Below are 20,838 nucleotides of genomic sequence, written 5' to 3'. Positions count from 1 at the left end.
CTCTGCCGGTGCCCCTCACTCCCGACCCGCAACCCCTGCCCCCATCCTGCCGGTTCCCCTCACTCCCGACCCGCAGCCCCTGCCCCCCCCGCCCTGCCGGTGCCCCTCACTCCCGACCCGCAGCCCCCTGCTCTGTTGGATTCTCTGCTGAGACCGGGAAGCTCATCACACCGGGTGCTGGTGTCTCTGTGGTTCTCCCACGGCTCTGCTCCCCTTTTCCTCACCCCCTGTCCCCCCCCCTCAGGGTGAATTTCCTGACAACCGGGGGCTGGGAGGGGGAGGGGCTCTGGGGTGTCTGTCTCCATAGCTGACCCTGTCTCCCCCCAGGTCCCCCCCAATGGGGTAGCTGGACGGGGGCCCATGGGCAGTGCCCCTCGCAGGAGGCGGCGTGAGCAGGCACCATGCCCAGCGTCCTGGGGCTCCTGCTGGCCTGGCTGGGGGGCTGCGGCTGTGCCGGACGCCTGGGTCCCCCCTGGCCGGGCTCCCGGGGGACCCCACCCCAGGGCTGGGAACGCCCCCTGCTGAGATCCCGACGGAGCTGGGTCTGGAACCAATTCTTCGTCATCGAGGAGTATGCAGGCCCTGAGCCTGTCCTCATCGGCAGAGTGAGCACCCGGACACCTGGGTCCCATGGGTGGGGGAAGGGCCCGGACACCTGGGTCCCCTGGGTGGGGGAAGGGCCCGGACACCTGGGTCCCCTGGGTGGGGGAAGGGCCCGGACACCTGGGTCCCATGCCTGGGGGCAGGGCCCGGACACCTGGGTCCCGTGGCTGGGGGCAGGGCCCGGACACCTGGGTCCCGTGGCTGGGGGCAGGGCCCGGACACCTGGGTCCCATGGGTGGAGGAAGGGCCCGGACACCTGGGTCCCGTGGGTGGGGGCAGGGCCTGGACACCTGGGTATTCTGGAAGGGATGCGGCCCGGACACCTGGGTCCCGTGGGTGGGGGCAGGGCCTGGACACCTGGGTATTCTGGAAGGGATGCGGCCCGGACACCTGGGTCCCGTGGGTGGGGGCAGGGCCTGGACACCTGGGTATTCTGGAAGGGATGCGGCCCGGGATCGGGTGTGGAGCTGGGAGCCAGGACTCCTGGGGTCTCTGCCTGGATCTGGGAAGGGAGCGGGTCCTGCAGAGGGCCGCAAGCCCGGACGCCTGGGTCCCAGGCCCCCCTCTCCCCCCAGCTGCACTCGGACGTGGACCGGGGCGAGGGGCGGGTCAGGTACGTGCTGACGGGCGAGGGGGCCGGGACGGTGTTCGTGATCGACGAGCGGACGGGGAACGTGCACGTCACCAAGACGCTGGACCGGGAGGAGAAGGCCCAGTACACGCTGCTGGCCCAGGCTGTGGACTGGGCCTCGAACCGGCCCCTGGAGCCGCCCTCCGAGTTCATCATCAAAGTGCAGGACATCAACGACAACCCGCCCGTCTTCCCGCCCGGCCCCTACCACGCCACTGTGCCCGAGATGAGCGACGTGGGTGAGTGCGCCCGCCTGTGCCACCCCCGGGGCCCCTCACTCCCGACCCGCAGCCCCCCGGAGCCCCTCACTCCCGACCCGCAGCCCCCCGGTGCCCCTCACTCCCGACCCGCAGCCCCCCGGAGCCCCTCACTCCCGACCCGCAGCCCCCCGGTGCACCTCACTCCCGACCCGCAGCCCCACCGAGCCCGGCCCTGCCCCCCCGGCCCTGCCGGTGCCCCTCACTCCCCACCCGCAGCCCCAGCTAGCCCGGCCCCAGCCCTGCCGGTGCTCCTCACTCCCGACCCGCAGCCCCCGGAGCCCCTCACTCCCGACCCGCAGCCCCTGCAGCCCCCGGTGCCCTCACTCCCGACCCGCAGCCCCCCGGTGCCCCTCACTCCCCCCCCGGAGCCCCCCGGAGCCCCTCACTCCCGACCCGCAGCCCCCCGGTGCTCCTCACTCCCGACCCGCAGCCCCTGCTAGCCCGGCCCTGCCCCCTCGGCCCTGCCGGTGCCCCTCACTCCCGACCCGCAGCCCCTGCTAGCCCGGCCCCCCCCCCAGCCCTGCCGGTGCTCCTCACTCCCGACCCGCAGCCCCCCGGTGCTCCTCACTCCCGACCCGCAGCCCCCCGGTGCCCCTCACTCCCGACCCGCAGCCCCCCGGTGCCCCTCACTCCCAACCCGCAGCCCCTGCTAGCCCCAGCCCGGCCGGTGCCCCTCACTCCCGACCCGCAGCCCCCCGGTGCCCCTCACTCCCGACCCGCAGCCCCCCGGTGCCCCTCACTCCCAACCCGCAGCCCCTGCTAGCCCGGCCCCCCCCCAGCCCTGCCGGTGCCCCTCACTCCCAACCCGCAGCCCCCCGGTGCCCCTCACTCCCGACCCGCAGCCCCCCGGTGCCCCTCACTCCCGACCCACAGCCCCTGCTAGCCCGGCCCTGCCCCCTCGGCCCTGCCGGTGCCCCTCACTCCCGACCCGCAGCCCCTGCTAGCCCGGCCCTGCCCCCGCCAACCCTGCCGGTGCCCCTCACTCCCAACCCGCAGCCCCTGCTAGCCCGGCCCCCCCCCAGCCCTGCCGGTGCCCCGCACACCCGACCCGCCGCCCCGGAGCCCCTCACTCCCGACCCGCAGCCCCTGCCCCCTCGGCCCTGCCGGTGTCCCTCACTCCCGACCCGCAGCCCCCCCACGGTGCTCTCCCCCCAGGCACGTCGGTGATCCAGGTGACGGCGCAGGACGCCGATGACCCGAGCTATGGGACCAGCGCCAGGCTGGTGTATGTGGTGCTGGAGGGGCTGCCCTTCTTCTCCGTCGACCCCCAGAGCGGTACGGCAGCTGCCGGGGACGGGGGGTGGGGTGCAGCTGGGCCATACAGGGGTGGTGGGGGGGTGAGGAAATGGGGGGGATGATGTGGGGCCCCCCGTGTTCATCTCCCATCCCCCGTGTCTGTGCCATGGCTGGAGCTGGGGGCCCCCTGCCCCCTTCAACCCACCTGCCCCTGCTCATGGCTTCTGTGCCGTGTGTGTGTGTGTGTGTGTGTGTGTGTGTGTGTGTGTGTGTGTGTGTGTGTGTGTGTGTGTCCCCTCCCTCAGCAGCATCCGGCCATCACCTCATCCACGTGTCCACCCGTCTGTCCACCCACCTGCCCCTGCTCATGGCTTCTGTGCCCTCCGTGTGTGTGTGTGTGTGTCCCCTCCCTCAGGAGCATCCGGCCGTCCATCCATCTGTTCGTCCATCCATCCATCCAACACGCCATCCATCCATCGATCCATCCGTCCGTCCGTCCGTCCGTCCCCCCCGTCCCCATACACACCCCTCCATCCGTTGCGGTTAGAATCCACCCGCCCGGCCCTGGCCCCTGGCTCTCTGACCCCCGCTCTCTCCGTGGCAGGCGTGGTGCGCACTGCGACCCCCAACATGGATCGGGAGGCGCAGGCCGAGCTGCTGGTGGTGATCCAGGCCAAGGACATGGGGGGCCACGCCGGGGGGCTGTCGGGGAGTGTCACTGTCACGGTCACCCTGAGCGACGTCAATGACAATCCGCCCAAATTCCCCCAGAGTAAGAGACCCCCCGTGCCCCATCGGCTGCCCCTCCCCCACACCCGACTCCCCCTCCTGCCCTGCTCATGTACTCAACCCCCTGCCCCCAACACCCCCCTCCCTCACGTATCACCCCCAGATCTCACCCCCCCGTAACCCCAAGGGGCTGTGCCCCCAACCCTCTCTACCCCCAACCTGCCCCACTCCCGAAACCACAACCCCTGTGCCCCTCCCGTCCCTTTAACTCCTGCCCCATTGCACCCCCAACCACCCCTCCCTCCCCCCTCCCTCCCCCTCGCGGCGTCCCCCTCCATCTTTCACCTCCCTTCTGTTTACTGGGGGGCACGGGGTGTGTGTGGGCTGCCAGCAGGGGGGGCTCACAATGGGGTCCGTGGGTCACAAGGCAGTGCTGGCTGGGGGCACGGGGTGTGTGTGGGCTGCCAGCGGGGGGGGGGCTCACAATGGGGGGGCTCACAATGGGGTCCGTGGGTCACAAGGCAGTGCTGGCTGGGGGGGCACGGAATGTGTGTGGGCTCCCAGTGGGGGGGGCTCTGTCACGGCGTGTGGGGGCGCCAGGCCCTGCACCCCCGGCTCCCTGCGATTCCCCAGGACTCTCAGCCAGCCAGTAACGCAGCAGGTTATTAGCCGACAGGACACAGGCCAGCCCAGGGCTTCAGGCACCGATAACCGGATCCCCCCGGTTAGGGCCATCTTGGGGCCCCACAGCCCCCCCGGGGATCAGAGCCCTGTCCCTGCTTCCCCCCTTTCCCCAGCCAGCCCCAGTCTGCCCCCCCCACTGGCCCCACCTCTCTGCCCAGCCCCCTCCGGCCCCTCCTGTCACGGCGTGTGGGGGAGTCCGGCCCTGCACCCCCGGGCTCCCTGCGATTCCCCGGGACTCTCAGCCAGCCAGTAACGCAGCAGGTTATTAGCCGACAGGACACAGGCCAGCCCAGGGCTTCAGGCACCGATAACCGGATCCCCCCGGTTAGGGCCATCTTGGGGCCCCACAGCCCCCCCGGGGATCAGAGCTGGGTCTACCTGCTCCCCTCTCTTCTTCAGCCCACTCCCGTCTCCCAGTCCCCTCCGGCCCCTCCTCTCTCCTCCGCCTCCTTCCTTTGTCTGCCCTGGCCAGAGGTGTCACCTCCCCTCCCCCAGGCCAAGCTCAGCTCACAGTTCAATTCCTGACACTCACCTAAACCTCTGGCTCTCCCCTCCCCCGCACAGACAGTCTGTGCTTCCTACTCCCCCACACCTCTCCCCCCTCCGAGACTGAACTGAGCGGGGTCACTCCAGCCAGTGACCCGGGGAAGTTCGGACCCACCTACAACCTTATGCCGCCCGCGCCCTTTCCCCACCCCAGTACCCCTGGGGTGCACGCGGGGCTGGGGCCTCCTCCCCACGTTCCAGTCTGGGGGGGCTGTGATTCGGGCTCTCTCGGTTCAGAGCCCCCCTCTTGACCCTGGCCCCCCTCTGGACAGGCTCCTCGGGGCGGGGCGAGGGTCTTACAGCCACCTTCCCCCCCCTCTGGCAGGGGGCACAGGAGCGGCAGTGCTGCCGGACATGGGCAAAGACCCCAGGCCAGTAATAGTTCTGCAGCAGCCGCTGCTGGGTACGCCAGGCTCCCGGGTGCCCTGAGGGGGGAATGTCATGGGCCTGGCACAGCAGCTGGTGGCGATACTCCTGGGGTACCACCAGCTGCCTCCTGATCCCCCCTGACTCCATCTTCCCTGGGGGAGCCCATTCTCGGTACAGGAGCCCCTTCTCCCACAGGAACCTTTTCCGGCCACCTCCCCCCATGGTCTGTCCCCCCCCGAGGCTGGCCAGGTCCCCTATCCTCCGCAGGGAGGGGTCTTCCCGCACCGCGGCCTGGTACTCAGCCGCTGGGGCAGGGGCGGGGATCTGTCCTCTCTCACCGGCTGGGTCCGGGGCCACAGCCTCTCTGAGCCCTGTCCCGGGGCGTTCCCTCCCCACCGGGTCAGGGTCCGGTGCCCCGGGCAGAGAACCTTCCCCGGGGTCAGGGTGCAGAGCCCTGCGCCGACTCTGACTACGGTTCACGGCCAGGGCACCCCGGGTGTTACTGGGCCAGTCCTCGAGATCCCCCCCATTAACACCTCCGTGGGCAAATGTGGGTGCACCCCCACGTCCTTGGGGCCCTCCTTGTCCCCCCACTTCAGGTGCACCCTTGCTACAGGCACCTTGAATGGGGTCCTGATCACACCCCTCAGGGTCAGGTAGGTGTTGGGCACCATCCGATCTGGGTCCACCACCTCGGACCGGGCCAGCGTCACCTCTGCGCCCGTGTCCCAGTACCCAGTGACCTCCCTCCCGTCTACCTCCAGGGGAACAAGGCACTCGTTCCGGAGGGGTAGTCCCGTGCCCACCCTGTAAACCCAAAACTCAGGGTGGGGAGCATCCAGCCCCTCGGAGGGTCCACCCCAGGGCCCACCTCCCTCCTTCGCAGGTGGTACGCGGCCAGCCCCCCTTTCCTGCGAACGCTGCCCCTCATCCGGCTGGGTCTCTACGCAGTTAACCCGGTGGGGGGTTGGTCGGCTCAGTTTGTCCGGGAGTTTGGGGCACTGGGACCACAGGTGGCCCCACTGGCCACAGTGATAGCAGCCCATGTCTCATGGGTCCCCTTGAACCGGTCGGTTGTCCCTGGCGCTGGCCGTTCCCTTGGGGAGGGGGTTCTCCCGATTCCCCTTTGGGAGGTCCCAGGGTGACTCTCTCTCTGCGTCGCGACGGGCCTGTTCCTTTGGGGTTCCTCCCTGCCACCCCCCGACCGGCTCTTCACATAGTCATCGGCCAGCCGCCCTGCATGTCGCGGGTTCTCTGGCTTTTGGCCCCTCAACCACAGCCTCACGTCGGATGGGCACCGCTCATACAGCTGCCCCAGGACCAGCAGTTTAACCAGGTCCCCCGGCGTCTGGGCCCCAGCTGCCCACTTGCGGGCGTACCCCTCCATGCGGACGGCCAGCTGCAGATAGGAGACCTCAGGGGTTTTATCCTGACTCCGGAACCTCTCCCGGTACATCTCAGGGGTCAGCCCAAACTCGCGCCGCAGGGCCTGCTGGAATGGGTCGTAGTTCCCTTTCTCCTCCTCTCCCAGCTGGCCGTACAATGCCATGGCTTTGGGGTCCAGTAAGGGGGTGAGAACCCGGAGCCTGTCCGCAGGATCCACCTGGTGCAGCTCGCAGGCCGTCTCAAAGGCATCTAGGAAGTCACCCATGTCCTCCCCCTCCTTGCGCGGGGCCAGGATGGACTTATCAAAGCTCCGCGCAGTCCTGGGCCCCCCGTCACTCACCGCCGCCCGGGGCCTGCTGCCCCCCAGCCTCGCCAGGGCCAGCTCATGGTGACGCTGTCGCTCTTCCTCCGCCCGTTCCTGCTCCCTCTGTCGCGCCTCATGGTCCCTCTGTCTCTCCTTCTCCTTCTGGTCATGCTCCCTCTGTTCCTTACGCTCCTCCAGCTCTCTCCGTTTTATCTTTCTCTCCCAGTCCAGCCGCTGGCGCTCCACGGATGAGCGTCGCCGGGGGGATCCCCGGCTGGGGGGTGAGCGTCGCCGGGGGGATCCCCTGCTGGGGGGTGAGCGTCGCCGGGGGGATCCCCGGCTGGGGGGGTGAGCGTCGCCGGGGGGATCCCCTGCTGGGGGGTGAGCGTCGCCGGGGGGATCCCCTGCTGGGGGGTGAGCGTCGCCGGGGGGATCCCCGGCTGGGGGGTGAGCGTCGCCGGGGGGATCCCCTGCTGGCCGGGGGGGCCACGTCGCCCTTGGTGCTCGCTGGGCTCCTCCTCCCCCTCCCCCTAGGCATAGGAATGGGGGGTCTCGGGAAGCCCTCAGCGGCCGGCTGACCCCTCCCAGCGGGGACAGACACTGGTACCTGGGCTGCATCTGCCCGGCTGCTTCCCTCAGAGACCGGGATCGGTTCATTCACACGATCTGCCTCCTCCAGCCGGGCAATCAGCTGGGCCTTGGTGAGTTTCCCACAGTGCAGCCCCCTCCGCTGGCACAGCCCCACCAGGTCGCACTTGCGCTGCGTGGCATACATCTCCCTGCTGGCCGCTCACAGGCCGGGGTGCTCGCCGCTCCCCACGGGTTCCAGGGGGACCCCTAGTGTGCCAGTCCTTGAGGTCACCCCCTCTCTGCCAGGGTCGAGCTGCAGACTCCTCCGCCCCTGGGATCGCTCGCTGTGATCCCCCGGGGGACCCTGTTACTGCAAAGTCCTTCTCTCTGGCCACACTGCCCCAGGGGTGAATCGCCCCTTCGTTTTACTGCTCCCCAGTCACTCACTGCAGGAAGCGCCGTCCACGGGGTGCCGCCGATCCCACCGCTGCCACCAGTTGTCACGGCGTGTGGGGGAGTCCGGCCCTGCACCCCCGGCTCCCTGTGATTCCCCAGGACTCTCAGCCAGCCAGTAACGCAGCAGGTTATTAGCCGACAGGACACAGGCCAGCCCAGGGCTTCAGGCACCGATAACCGGATCCCCCCGGTTAGGTCCATCTTGGGGCCCCACAGCCCCCCCGGGGATCAGAGCTCTGTCCCTGCTCCCCCCCTTTCCCCAGCCAGCCCCAGTCTGCCCCCCCCTCCGGCCCCACCTCTATGCCCCCGGCCCCTCCTCTCTGCCCACCCCTCTGGCCCCTCCTCTCTGCCTACCCCCTCCTGCCCCTCCTCTCTGCCCAGCCCCTCCGGCCCCTCCTCTCTGCCCCCCCCTCCGGACCCTCCTCTCTGCCCCCCCCTCCGGACCCTCCTCTCTGCCCAACCCCTCCGGCCCCTCCTCTCTGCCCAGCCCCCTCCGGCCCCTCCTCTCTGCTCCCCTCCTTCCCCGGGCCAGGAGCTCACCTGACCCCTTTGGCTCCAGCACCTTTGCAGGGAGGGGCCCGGCCAGCCGTTGCTAGGAGACAGTGTCAGGCATTTGCTGCATGGCCTTTTGCTGCTAGATACTTACGATCTGTCCCCAGCCCCCAGCGCAACCAGTCCCACTTCGTCACAGGCTGGCAATGGGGGGGCCGTGGGTCACAAGGCAGTGCTGGCTGGGGGGCCCGGGGTGTGCGTGAGCTCCCAGCGGGGGGGCTCGCAATGGGGGGGCTGTGGGGCACAAGGCAGTGCTGGCTGGGGGGCACGGGGTGTGCGTGGGCTCCCAGCGGGGCTCGCAATGGGGGCTGTGGGGCCCAAGGCAGTGCTGGCTGGGGGCACGGGGTGTGCGTGGGCTGCCAGCAAGGGGGGGTCTCGCAATGGGGTCCGTGGGTCACAAGGCAGTGCTGGCTGGGGGCACGGGGTGTGTGTGGGCTGCCAGCGGGGGCTCGCAATGGGGGCCGTGGGTCACAGCCGGGCGAGGGGTGGCTGGGGGGCCCGGGGTGTGCGTGGGCTCCCAGCAGTGGGGCTCGCACTGGGGGGGCCGGGGGTCACAAGCCAGTGCTGGCTGGGGGGCCTGGGGTGTGCGTGGGCACCCAGCGGGGGCTCGCAATGGGGGCCGTGGGTCACAAGCCAGTGCTGGCTGGGGGGCCCGGGGTGTGCGTGGGCTCCCAGCGGGGGGGCTCGCAATGGGGGGGCCGTGGGTCACAAGGCAGTGCTGGCTGGGGGGCCCGGGGTGTGCGTGGGCTCCCAGCGGGGCTTGCAATGGGGGCCGTGGGGCACAAGGCAGTGCTGGCTGGGGGGCCCGGGGTGTGCGTGGGCTCCCAGCGGGGGCTGCAATGGGGGCCGTGGGTCACAAGGCAGTGCTGGCTGGGGGGCCCGGGGTGTGCGTGGGCTCCCAGCGGGGGGGCTCGCAATGGGGGGGGCCGTGGGGCACAAGGCAGTGCTGGCTGGGGGGCACGGGGTGTGCGTGGGCTCCCAGCGGGGGGACTCGCAATGGGGGCCGTGGGTCACAGCCAGGGCGCCGGGCGGGGTGGCTGGGGGCCCGGGGTGTGCGTGGGCTCCCAGCGGGGGCTCGCAATGGGGCCGTGGGTCACAGCCGGGGCGGGGGTGGCTGGGGGCCCGGGGGGGGCGTGGGCTCCCAGCGGGGGGGCGCGCAATGGGGGGGCCGTGGGTCACAAGGCAGTGCTGGCTGGGGGGCCCGGGGTGTGCGTGGGCTCCCAGCGGGGGGCTCGCAATGGGGGCTGTGGGTCACAAGGCAGTGCTGGCTGGGGGGCCCGGGGTGTGCGTGGGCTCCCAGCAGAGGGGCTCGCAATGGGGGGGCCGTGGGTCACAAGGCAGTGCTGGCTGGGGGGCCCGGGGTGTGCGTGGGCTCCCAGCGGGGCTCGCAATGGGGGCCGTGGGTCACAGCCGGGGCGCCGGGGCGGGGGCTGGTTCGGGGCTCGCAATGGGGGCCGTGGGGCACAGCCGGGGGGCGCCGGGGCGGGGCGGGGGGGGGCTCGCAATGGGGGCCGTGGGGCACAGCCGGGGGGCGCCGGGGCGGGGGCTGGCTGGGGGCTCGCAATGGGGCCGTGGGTCACAGGCAGGTGCGGGCGGGGCTGGCTGGGGGCTCGCAATGGGGCCGTGGGCACAGCCGGGGCGCCGGGGCGGGGCTGGCTGGGGGGCTCGCAATGGGGCCGTGGGGCACAGCCGGGGCGCCGGGGCGGGGCTGGCTGGGGGCTCGCAATGGGGCCGTGGGGCACAGCCGGGGGCGCCGGGGCGGGGCGCCCGGGGGGGCCCTCTCTCCGGCTGACCCCCGGCCTCCTGGCAGGTTCTTACCAATTCTCGGTGCTGGAGACGCAGCCGCCCGGCTCCCCCGTGGGGCGGCTCCGGGCCCACGACCCAGACGAGGGGGCCAACGCGCGGCTGAGCTACCGGCTGCTGGACGGGGCCGGGCCCTTCGCCATCAGCACTGACCCGCTGGGCCGGGACGGCATCCTCACCCTCAGCCAGGTGCGCCGCCGGACGCCTGGGTCCCCGCCGCTCGGACGCCCCCTCCAGAACCCCCCCAGCTCCTCCAGCCAGCTGGCCCCCACCCCAACCCCTTCCCGCCCGGACGCCTGGGTCCCCGCTGCTCGGACGCCCCCTCCCCCCCCAGAGCCCGCCCCAGCTCCTCCAGCCAGCTGGCCCCCACCCCAACCCCTTCCCGCCCGGACGCCTGGGTCCCCGCTGCTCGGACGCCCTCCCCAGCTCATCCAGCCAGCTGGCCCCACCCCCCCCCCTTCCCGCCCGGACGCTGGCGTCCCACCGTGCCCTCCCTGGCTACCGGACTTGCTTCCCCCTTCCCGGATGCCTGGGTCCCTTTGCTATTCAGCTGCCCAATGCCCCCTTTCCCAGGCTGGACCCACCTCCCGGGACCAGCTGCTAACCCCCATTTCCCCGCTGCTAACCCCATCACCCCCGGCTGCTAACCCCCATCACCCCCGGCTGCTAACCCCCATCACCCCTGAGACCGGCTGCTAACCCCCATCACCCCGGCTGCTAACCCCCATTACCCCCGGCTGCTAACCCCATTACCCTCCTGAGACCGGCTGCTAACCCCCCACCCCCCGCTGCTAACCCCCATCCCCGCCCCGAGACCGGCTGCTAACCCCCATCACCCCTGAGACCGGCTGCTAACCCCATCACCCCCGGCTGCTAACCCCCATTATCCCCGGCTGCTAACCCCATTACCCTCCTGAGACCGGCTGCTAACCCCATCACCCCCGGCTGCTAACCCCATTACCCCCGGCTGCTAACCCCCATCACCCCTGACCGGCTGCTAACCCCATCACCCCCGGCTGCTAACCCCCATTATCCCCCGGCTGCTAACCCCCATCGCCCCGAGACCGGCTGCTAACCCCGTCACCTCCCCGGCTGCTAACCCCCGTCACCCCCGGCTGCTAACCCCCATTACCCCCGGCTGCTAACCCCCATCACCCCTGAGACCGGCTGCTAACCCCCATCACCCCAGACTGGCTGCTAACCCTCGTCACCCCCAGACTGGCTGCTAACCCCCGTCCCCCCCAGACCGGCTGCTAACCCCCGTCACCCCCAGACCGGCTGCTAACCCCCTGTCACCCCCAGACCGGCTGCTAACCCCCGTCACCCCAGACCGGCTGCTAACCCCGTCACCCCCAGACTGGCTGCTACCCCCGTCACCCCCAGACTGGCTGCTAACCCCCGTCCCCGCTCCGAGACCGGCTGCTACCCCCGTCACCCCAGACTGGCTGCTAACCCCCGTCACCCCCAGACCGGCTGCTAACCCCCGTCACCCCCAGACCGGCTGCTACCCCCGTCACCCCCAGACTGGCTGCTAACCCCCGTCACCCCAGACCGGCTGCTAACCCCCGTCACCCCCAGACCGGCTGCTAACCCCCGTCACCCCCAGACTGGCTGCTAACCCCCGTCACCCCCAGACCGGCTGCTAACCCCCGTCACCCCAGACCGGCTGCTAACCCCCGTCACCCCCAGACCGGCTGCTAACCCCCGTCACCCCCAGACCGGCTGCTAACCCCGTCACCCCCAGACCGGCTGCTAACCCCGTCACCCCAGACCGGCTGCTAACCCCCGTCACCCCCAGACCGGCTGCTAACCCCCATCCCCGCCCCCAGACCGGCTGCTAACCCCCGTCACCCCCAGACCGGCTGCTAACCCCATCATCCCCAGACCGGCTGCTAACCCCGTCCCGCCCCAGACCGGCTGCTAACCCCCGTCACCCCAGACCGGCTGCTAAACCCCGTCACCCCCAGACCGGCTGCTAACCCCGTCACCCCCAGACCGGCTGCTAACCCCGTCACCCCAGACCGGCTGCCAACCCCCGCCCCAGACCGGCTGCTAACCCCCGTCACCCCCAGACCGGCTGCTAACCCCGTCACCCCCAGACTGGCTGCTAACCCCCGTCACCCCAGACCGGCTGCTAACCCCCGTCACCCCCAGACCGGCTGCTAACCCCGTCACCCCCAGACCGGCTGCTAACCCCATCATCCCCAGACCGGCTGCTAACCCCCGTCACCCCCAGACCGGCTGCTAACCCCCGTCACCCCCAGACCGGCTGCTAACCCCCATCACCCCCAGACCGGCTGCTAACCCCCGTCACCCCAGACTGGCTGCTAACCCCGTCACCCCCAGACCGGCTGCTAACCCCCGTCACCCCCAGACCGGCTGCTAACCCCTGTCACCCCCAGACCGGCTGCTAACCCCCGTCACCCCCAGACCGGCTGCTAACCCCCGTCACCCCCAGACCGGCTGCTAACCCCCGTCACCCCCAGACCGGCTGCTAACCCCGTCACCCCAGACCGGCTGCTAACCCCCGTCACCCCCAGACCGGCTGCTAACCCCCGTCACCCCAGACCGGCTGCTAACCCCGTCACCCCCAGACCGGCTGCTAACCCCCGTCACCCCCAGACCGGCTGCTAACCCCCGTCACCCCCAGACCGGCTGCTAACCCCGTCCTCCCCAGACTGGCTGCTAACCCCCGTCACCCCCAGACCGGCTGCTAACCCCCGTCACCCCAGACTGGCTGCTACCCCCGTCACCCCCAGACCGGCTGCTACCCCCGTCACCCCCAGACCGGCTGCTACCCCCGTCACCCCCAGACCGGCTGCTAACCCCCGTCCCCGCCCCAGACCGGCTGCTAACCCCTGTCACCCCAGACCGGCTGCTAACCCCCGTCCCGCCCCAGACCGGCTGCTAACCCCCGTCCCCCAGACCGGCTGCTACCCCCGTCACCCCCAGACCGGCTGCTAACCCCGTCACCCCCAGACCGGCTGCTAACCCCCGTCACCCCCAGACTCGCTGCTACCCCCGTCACCCCCAGACCGGCTGCTAACCCCCGTCCCCGCCCCAGACCGGCTGCTACCCCGTCACCCCAGACCGGCTGCTACCCCCGTCACCCCAGACCGGCTGCTAACCCCCGTCACCCCAGACCGGCTGCTAACCCCCCGTCTCCCCCCAGCCGCTGGACTTCGAGCGGCGCCAGGCCTACGCCCTGCGGGTGGAGGCAGCCAACACGCAGGTCGACCCGCTGTACATCCGCCAGGGGCCCTTCAAGGACGTGGCCACCGTGCACGTGGCTGTGCAGGATGCGGCCGAGCCCCCGGCCTTCGCCCGGCCCAGCTACCAGCTGGGGGTCCCCGAGAACAGCCCCCCCGGCACTGTGGTGGGGAAGATCACAGCCTCCGACCTGGACACACCCAGCAGCGCCATCCGGTACTGGCTGCATCCTGCAGGGGGCGCTGGGGAGCGGGGGGGCGCTGGCCGTGGGGGAGCTCCCAGCAGGGGGCGCTGGGGAGCGGGGGGGCGCTGGCCGTGGGGGAGCTCCCAGCAGGGGGCGCCGTGGGGCATGGGGGGAGCTCCCAGCAGGGGGCGCTGGGGAGCGAGGGGGGCGCTGGCCATGGGGGAGCTCCCAGCAGGGGCGCCTGGGGAGCGAGGGGAGCTCCCAGCAGGGGTGCGGGGGAGCGAGGGGGGCGCAGGATGTGGGGGAGCTCCCAGCAGGGGGTGCTGGGGAGCGGGGCGCCGGCCGTGGGGCGCTCCCAGCAGGGGCGCTGGGGAGCGAGGGGGCGCCATGGGGCATGGGGAGCTCCCAGCAGGGGGCGCCGTGGGGCATGGGGGGAGCTCCCAGCAGGGGGCGCCGGGGGGCCAGGGGGGCGCTGGCCGTGGGGGTGCTCCCTGCCGGGGGCGCCTTGGGGCTTGGGGGGAGCTCCCAGCAGGGGGTGCTGGGGAGCGAGGGGGGCGCAGGATGTGGGGGAGCTCCCAGCAGGGGGCGCCGTGGGGCATGGGGGGAGCTCCCAGCAGGGGGCGCCGTGGGGCATGGGGGGAGCTCCCAGCAGGGGTGCTGGGAGCGAGGGGGCGCCGTGGGCATGGGGAGCTCCCAGCAGGGGCGCTGGGGAGCGAGGCGCAGGATGTGGGGAGCTCCCAGCAGGGGCGCTGGGGAGTGAGGGGCGCCATGGGGCATGGGGAGCTCCCAGCAGGGGGCGCTGGGGAGCGAGGGGGGCGCAGGATGTGGGGGAGCTCCCAGCAGGGGGCGCCGTGGGGCATGGGGGGAGCTCCCAGCAGGGGGTGCTGGGGAGCGAGGGGGGCGCAGGATGTGGGGAGCTCCCAGCAGGGGCGCTGGCCATGGGGGAGCTCCCAGCAGGGGGCGCTGTGGGGCATGGGGGGAGCTCCCAGCAGGGGCGCTAGGGAGCGAGGGGCGCAGGATGTGGGGAGCTCCCAGCAGGGGCGCCGTGGGGCATGGGGAGCTCCCAGCTGGGGGCGCTGGGGAGCGAGGGGGCGAGGATGTGGGGAGCTCCCAGCAGGGGCGCCGTGGGGCATGGGGAGCTCCCAGCAGGGGTGCTGGGGAGCGAGGGGCGAGGATGTGGGAGCTCCCAGCAGGGGGCGCCGTGGGTCATGGGGGGAGCTCCAAGCAGGGGGCGCTGGGGAGCGAGGGGTGCGCAGGATGTGGGGGAGCTCCCAGCAGGGGGCGCCGTGGGGCATGGGGAGCTCCCAGCAGGGGCGCTGGGAGCGAGGGGCGCTGGCCGTGGGGAGCTCCCAGCAGGGGCGCCGTGGGGCATGGGGAGCTCCCAGCAGGGGCGCTGGGGAGCGAGGAGCGCAGGATGGGGGGGAGCTCCCAGCAGGGGGCACCGTGGGGCATGGGGGGAGCTCCCAGCAGGGGGTGCTGGGGAGCGAGGGGGGCGCTGGCCGTGGGGGAGCTCCCAGCAGGGGGCGCCCTGGGGCATGGGGGGAGCTCCCAGCAGGGGCGCTGGGAGCGAGGAGGCGCAGGATGTGGGGAGCTCCCAGCAGGGGGCGCCGTGGGGCATGGGGGGAGCTCCCAGCAGGGGGCGCTGGGGAGCGAGGGGAGCGCAGGATGTGGGGGAGCTCCCAGCAGGGGGCGCCGTGGGGCATGGGGGGAGCTCCCAGCAGGGGGCGCTGGGGAGCGAGGGGAGCGCAGGATGTGGGGGAGCTCCCAGCAGGGGGCGCCGTGGGGCAGGGGGGGAGCTCCCAGCAGGGGGCGCTGGGGAGCGAGGGGGCGCTGGCCGTGGGGGAGCTCCCAGCAGGGGGCACATGAGACCCCCCGACCCCCCATCTCTCGCTGCCCCCCCCAGATACTCCATCCTGCCCCACTCGGACCCCGGGCGGTATTTCAGCATCAGCCCCCAGGACGGGATCCTGCGCACGGCCCTGCCCCTCGACAGGGAGACGCTGGCCTGGCACAACCTGACCGTGGTGGCCACCGAACTAGGTAAGGGGGGGCCCAGCCGGGGCTGGCTGCCCAGGGGATTGACTGGGGGAGGGGCAGGGGAGGGCTGGGGGGTGCTGGGGGGCAGGGGGCCCAGGTTTGCCTTAGTATGTATTCACCGGCCTTTTCTCCCCTCCCTGTGTCTGCGTGTTGGTGATGTGGTGTTTGCTTGTGGTTGGTGTGTTCTTTGCGTGTTGGTGCGTGTGGGCATCTGCGGGTGCCTGCTCTGCCCTGGTGGTGTGTGTGCTGTGTGTGCGTCGTGTATGGGACGTGGCCGGCCTGTGGGCTGCATGTTGGTTGCGTGTGGGTGTGGTTTGCGTGTTGGCTGGGTGGCGGCTGGCCCCGGTTGCATGTGGGCTTTGCGTGTTGGCGGCATATTGCTGGTGCTGTGGGGCTGGTTGTGCATCGTTCCCTATTCGCCGTGGGTGGACTGACACGTGCTTTGCATGTTCTGTGTTGGCTGCATGTGTGCTGGTGTTGCTGTGTATCATTGCGTGCTACCTGGCGTGTTTCTGCACATGGCTGGCGCGTTTCCATGTGTGGCTGCTGTGTTTCTGCGTGTGGCTGACGTGTTGCTGGCATATGCTTGTGCGTGACTGGCATGTGCTTGTGCATGGCGGGCGTGTTTGTGTGTGTGGCTGGCGTGTGGTTGTGCATGGCGGGCGTGTTTGTGTGTGTGGTTGGCGTGTGCTTGTGCATGGTGGGTGTGTTTCCATGTGTGGTTGTGCATGGCGGGCGTGTTTGTGTGTGTGGCTGGCGTGTGGTTGTGCATGGCGGGCGTGTTTGTGTGTGTGGCTGGCGTGTGGTTGTGCATGGCGGGCGTGTTTGTGTGTGTGGCTGGCGTGTGCTTGTGCATGGTGGGTGTGTTTCCATGTGTGGTTGTGCATGGTGGGCGTGTTTGTGTGTGTGGCTGGCGTGTGGTTGTGCATGGCGGGCGTGTTTGTGTGTGTGGCTGGCGTGTGGTTGTGCATGGCGGGCGTGTTTGTGTGTGTGGCTGGCGTGTGGTTGTGCATGGCGGGCGTGTTTGTGTGTGGCAGGCGTGTGGTTGTGCATGGCGGGCGTGTTTGTGTGTGTGGCTGGCGTGTGGTTGTGCATGGTGGGCGTGTTTGTGTGTGTGGCTGGCGTGTGCTTGTGCATGGTGGGTGTGTTTCCATGTGTGGTTGCGCATGGCTGGCATTTCTGCATGTGGCTGGCGTGTTTCCACGTGTGGCTGGCGTGTTTCCACGTGTGGCCGGCGTGTTTCCACGTGTGGCCGTGCTGGCCGCCTGCCCCTCCCCGTCTCTTGCTCCAGACAGCCCGGCGCAGGCTGCGCCCGTCCCCGTGCTGGTCCACGCGCTGGACGTGAACGACAACGTGCCCACGCTGGCGCCAGGGACCGAGCCCTTCGTCTGCCACGGCACCAGGCCCGGCCAGGTGAGCACCCGGACGCCTGGGTCCCTCCCTGCCGGGGACTGGGGGCCAGGACACCTGGGTTCACGGTCTCCTCCCCCCACAGCTGATCCAGACCATCTGGGCCCTGGACCGGGACGAGGAGGCGTCCGGGAGTCGGGTGACGATTCGCTCCCCCCCGGGGCTGGGACCCTCTGACATCACAGTGCAGGACAATGGGGGTGAGTGGCCCCCGCCCCCAGCCCCGTGCTCCCCCTCCGCCGCCCCACGTCCCCACCCTCCGCCTGCCCCCTCAGTCCTGCGCTCCTCCCTCCCCGGCCCCCACGCTGCCCCCTCCCCGTGCTCCCCCTCCGCCGCCCCACATCCCCACCCCTCCGCCAGCCCCCTCAGTCCTGCGCTCCTCCCCTCCCCAGCCCCCACGCTGCCCCCTCCGCCGCCCCACGTCCCCACCCCTCCGCCAGCCCCCTCAGTCCTGCGCTCCTCCTCCCCGGCCCCACGCTGCCCCCTCCCCGTGCTCCCCCTCCGCCGCCCCCATCCCCACCCCTCCGCCAGCCCCCTCAGTCCTGCGCTCCTCCCCTCCCGGCCCCCACGCTGCCCCCTCCCCGTGCCCCCTCCGCCGCCCCCACGTCCCCACCCCTCCGCCAGCCCCACGCTGTCCCCTCCCCGTGCTCCCCCTGCTGCCCCCACGTCCCCACCCCTCCACCTGCCCCCTCAGTCCTGCGCTCCTCCTCCCCAGCCCCCACCTCCGCTGCCCCCTCCGCTGCCCCACGTCCCCACCCCTCCGCCAGCCCCCTCAGTCCTGCGCTCCTTCCCCTCCCGGCCCCCACGCTGCCCCCTCCCGCTGCCCCTCCCGTGCTCCCCCTCCGCCGCTCCCACGTCCCCACCTCCCCAGCCCCACGCTGCCCCCTCCCCGTGCTCCCCCTCCGCCGCCCCACGTCCCCACCCCTCCGCCAGCCCCCTCAGTCCTGCGCTCCTCCTCCCCAGCCCCTCCGCTGCCCCCTCCGGCGCCCCACGTCCCCACCCCTCCGCCAGCCCCTCAGTCCTCGCTCCTCCTCCCCAGCCCCTCCGCTGCCCCCTCCGGCGCCCCCGTCCCCACCCCTCCGCCAGCCCCCTCAGTCCTGCGCTCCTCCCCTCTGCCAGCTGCTCCCCACCCCTCCCGGCCCCACTTCTCCACTCCTCCCCCAACCCCCTCACTTACTCTCTGTGTCTCTCCCCCCACAGATGGCTCAGCCGCTCTCCTGCTCCGGACACCACGGCTGCCCCCCCCAGGTGGCCCCCCCCTGCTGGTGCCCCTGGAGCTGGTGGATGGGGGACGCCCCCCCCTGACTGGCACCCCCACCCTGACACTGAGCGTCTGCCAGTGCCGGCCCGACGGTGCCCTGCGCTCCTGCCAGCCCCCCCCCGCCACTGGCGCCCCCCCGGGGCTCAGCACCGCCGCCCTGCTGGCCATCCTGGGCTGCGGCGCCAGCCTGCTCGGTGAGGGGGGTGGGGCCTGGGGGGTGCAGGAAAGGGGAGGGGAAGGGCAGGAGGGGCTCGGGGGGCCCGGCACTGACCCCCCCTCTCCCCCCAGCGCTGGCGGGGCTCCTGGCCTGGGGGACCCCATGGGGGGGTGGGACGGGGGAGGGCTCGGGGGGTCAGCTGGGGGATAGGAGGGGCTCGGGGGGCCGGCACTGACCCCCCCTTTCCCCCCAGCGCTGGCGGGGCTCCTGGCCCAGGGGGACCCCAAGGGGGGGTGGGACGGGGGGGGCTCGGGGGGTCAGGTGGGGATAGGAGGGCTCGAGGGCCCGGCACTGACCCCCCCTTTCCCCCCAGCGCTGGCGGGGCTCCTGGCCCAGGGGGACCCCAAGGGGGGGTGGGACGGGGGGGGCTCGGGGGGTCAGGTGGGGGATAGGAGGGGCTCAGGGGCCCGGCACTGACCCCCCCTCTCCCCCCAGCGCTGGCGGGGCTCCTGGCCAGAGGGCGCCCCAAGGGGGGGCCGCGGATGACGCCGGCGGAGGAGGGTGAGGTGCGTGAGAACATCATCAGCTACGACGACGAGGGGGGGGGCGAGGCCGACACCCAGGCCTTCGACATGGCCGCCCTGCAGCGTCCGCCCCCCCCCGCACTCCCCCCTGGCCCCCCCCACCTGGCCGCCTGCCTGGCCGCCCGCCTGGGCCGGGCTGACGCTGACCCCCGGGCCCCCCCCTACGACTCGCTGCAGGTCTATGGCTACGAGGGGGGGGGGACGCCCTGCGGCAGCCTCAGCCCCCTGGGCTCCTCCTGGGGGGGCAGCGAGGGGGAGGGGGGCGACCCTGGTGAGTGGGGGCCCCTCTTTCGCACCCTGGCCGAGCTCTACGGGGGCCAAGAGGGGCCCGCCTGAGGCCACGCCCACCTCAGCCACACCTGAGAGGCCACGCCCCCTCCCTGTAGGTCATGCCAGCGAGGCCACGCCCACCTCCCGCCATGCCATGGGACCACGCCCACCTCCCAGCCACACCTGAGAGGCCACGCCCCCTCCCTGTAGGTCATGCCAGCGAGGCCACGCCCACCTCCCGCCATGCCATGGGACCACGCCCACCTCCCAGCCACACCTGAGAGGCCACGCCCCCTCCCTGTAGGTCATGCCAGCGAGGCCACGCCCACCTCCCGCCATGCCATGGGACCACGCCCACCTCCCAGCCACACCTGAGAGGCCACACTCACCCGGTCATGCCAGTTAGGCCACACCCACCTGGGCCATGTCCACAAGGCCACGCCCATTTCCCAACCACACCTGTAATTCCCCCCCAGGTCATGCCAGCGAGACCACGCCCACCTCCTGGCCACACCAGTGAGGCCACGCCCACTGCCAGGCCACGCCTTGGCCGCACCTGCAGGCCCTTGCACTCTCCTAGCCACGCCCCCCGAGCAGGCCACTCCCACTTCCCGCCACACACCCCATGGCCCCTGCAGCCCTGCCTCCCCTCAGTGCTTCGCCCCCCCCACGCTTGGCCTTTGTCCTGTGTCCGTCTGTCCCCCCTCCCCCGCTCACTGGGTGTGTTCCCCTCATTGGGTGATCAGCCCCCCCATTCCAGCCTTGCCCCCCCCACCCCGATTAATGCTGGATCCAGCCCCCCCCCTCAGGCTGAGCCCCTGCCACCGCCCCCAGCCAGGGGAGCCCCAGGAAATCCCAGGGGATTGTGGGGGCCTGGACCCCACAGCTCTAGGAGCCTCCCCGAGCCACTGGCCCCTGCTGCTCCCCCTGACCCCCCCCTCCCGGGGGACGGTTAATGCCAGGGGATACTAGGGGGGGGTGGGGAGCTGCCATTGTGTGGGGGTGGGGGATGTACTATTGTGTTCGAGGGGAGGGGGGGAGCGTCCATGTTATAATTTCGTAATAAACACTTTATTTTGTAAAATACAAACTTCTGCCTCATTGTGGGGCCTGGACACTTGGGTCCCTCCCGGCTCTCGGCGGGGAGTGGGGTCTGGTGGTTAGAGCAGGGGGGAGGGGAGCCAGGACTCCTGGGTTCCCTGCTGGCTTTGGGAGGGGAGTGGGGTCTGGTGGTTAGAGCAGGGGGGAGGGGAGCCAGGACTCCTGGGTTCCCGGCTGGCTCTGGGAGAGGAGTGGGGTCTGGTGGTTAGAGCAGGGGGGAGGGGAGCCAGGACTCCTGGGTTCCCAGCTGGCTCTGGGAGAGGAGTGGGGTCTGGTGGTTAGAGCAGGGGGGAGGGGAGCCAGGACTCCTGGGTTCCCAGCTGGCTCTGGGAGAGGAGTGGGATCTGGTGGTTAGAGGAGGGGGGAGGGGAGCCAGGACTCCTGGGTTCCCAGCTGGCTCTGGGAGAGGAGTGGGATCTGGTGGTTAGAGCAGGGGGGAGGGGAGCCAGGACTCCTGGGTTCCCAGCTGGCTCTGGGCAGGGAGTGGGATCTGGT

At 71.6% G+C, this 20,838-nt stretch overlaps 1 protein-coding gene across 1 annotated transcript; it reads left to right on the top strand.

The window, feature by feature from the left end:
* Window positions 1–261: 261 nt before the first annotated feature.
* On the top strand, window positions 262–20,191 carry CDH24 (cadherin 24). Its single transcript, XM_039499451.1, has 11 exons — window positions 262–605; window positions 1,179–1,473; window positions 2,650–2,769; window positions 3,335–3,502; window positions 10,137–10,318; window positions 13,302–13,555; window positions 15,427–15,563; window positions 16,852–16,973; window positions 17,056–17,170; window positions 18,171–18,425; window positions 18,884–20,191. Exons 1-11 carry the CDS (start codon window positions 402–404, stop codon window positions 19,306–19,308), a joined length of 2,277 nt encoding a protein of 758 aa, XP_039355385.1. The 5' UTR covers window positions 262–401; the 3' UTR covers window positions 19,309–20,191.
* The last annotated feature ends 647 nt before the right edge of the window (window positions 20,192–20,838 follow it).

This window comes from Mauremys reevesii, linkage group 13, assembly GCF_016161935.1.
Source record: "Mauremys reevesii isolate NIE-2019 linkage group 13, ASM1616193v1, whole genome shotgun sequence".
Classification (NCBI taxonomy): Eukaryota; Metazoa; Chordata; order Testudines; family Geoemydidae; genus Mauremys; species Mauremys reevesii.
Note: the sequence above shows the minus strand (reverse complement) of the source record. Positions and strands in the feature narration are given on the sequence as shown.

Excerpts from the sequence above, each read along its gene's own strand:
- CDH24 (XM_039499451.1), top strand. The coding sequence starts at position 402 with ATGCCCAGCGTCCTGGGGCTCCTGCTGGCCTGGCTGGGGGGCTGCGGC. Across the intron at positions 15,564-16,851 it reads CGTGGTGGCCACCGAACTAG|ACAGCCCGGCGCAGGCTGCG; the intron begins GTAAGGGGGGGC and ends CTCTTGCTCCAG. Across the intron at positions 16,974-17,055 it reads ACGGCACCAGGCCCGGCCAG|CTGATCCAGACCATCTGGGC; the intron begins GTGAGCACCCGG and ends CTCCCCCCACAG.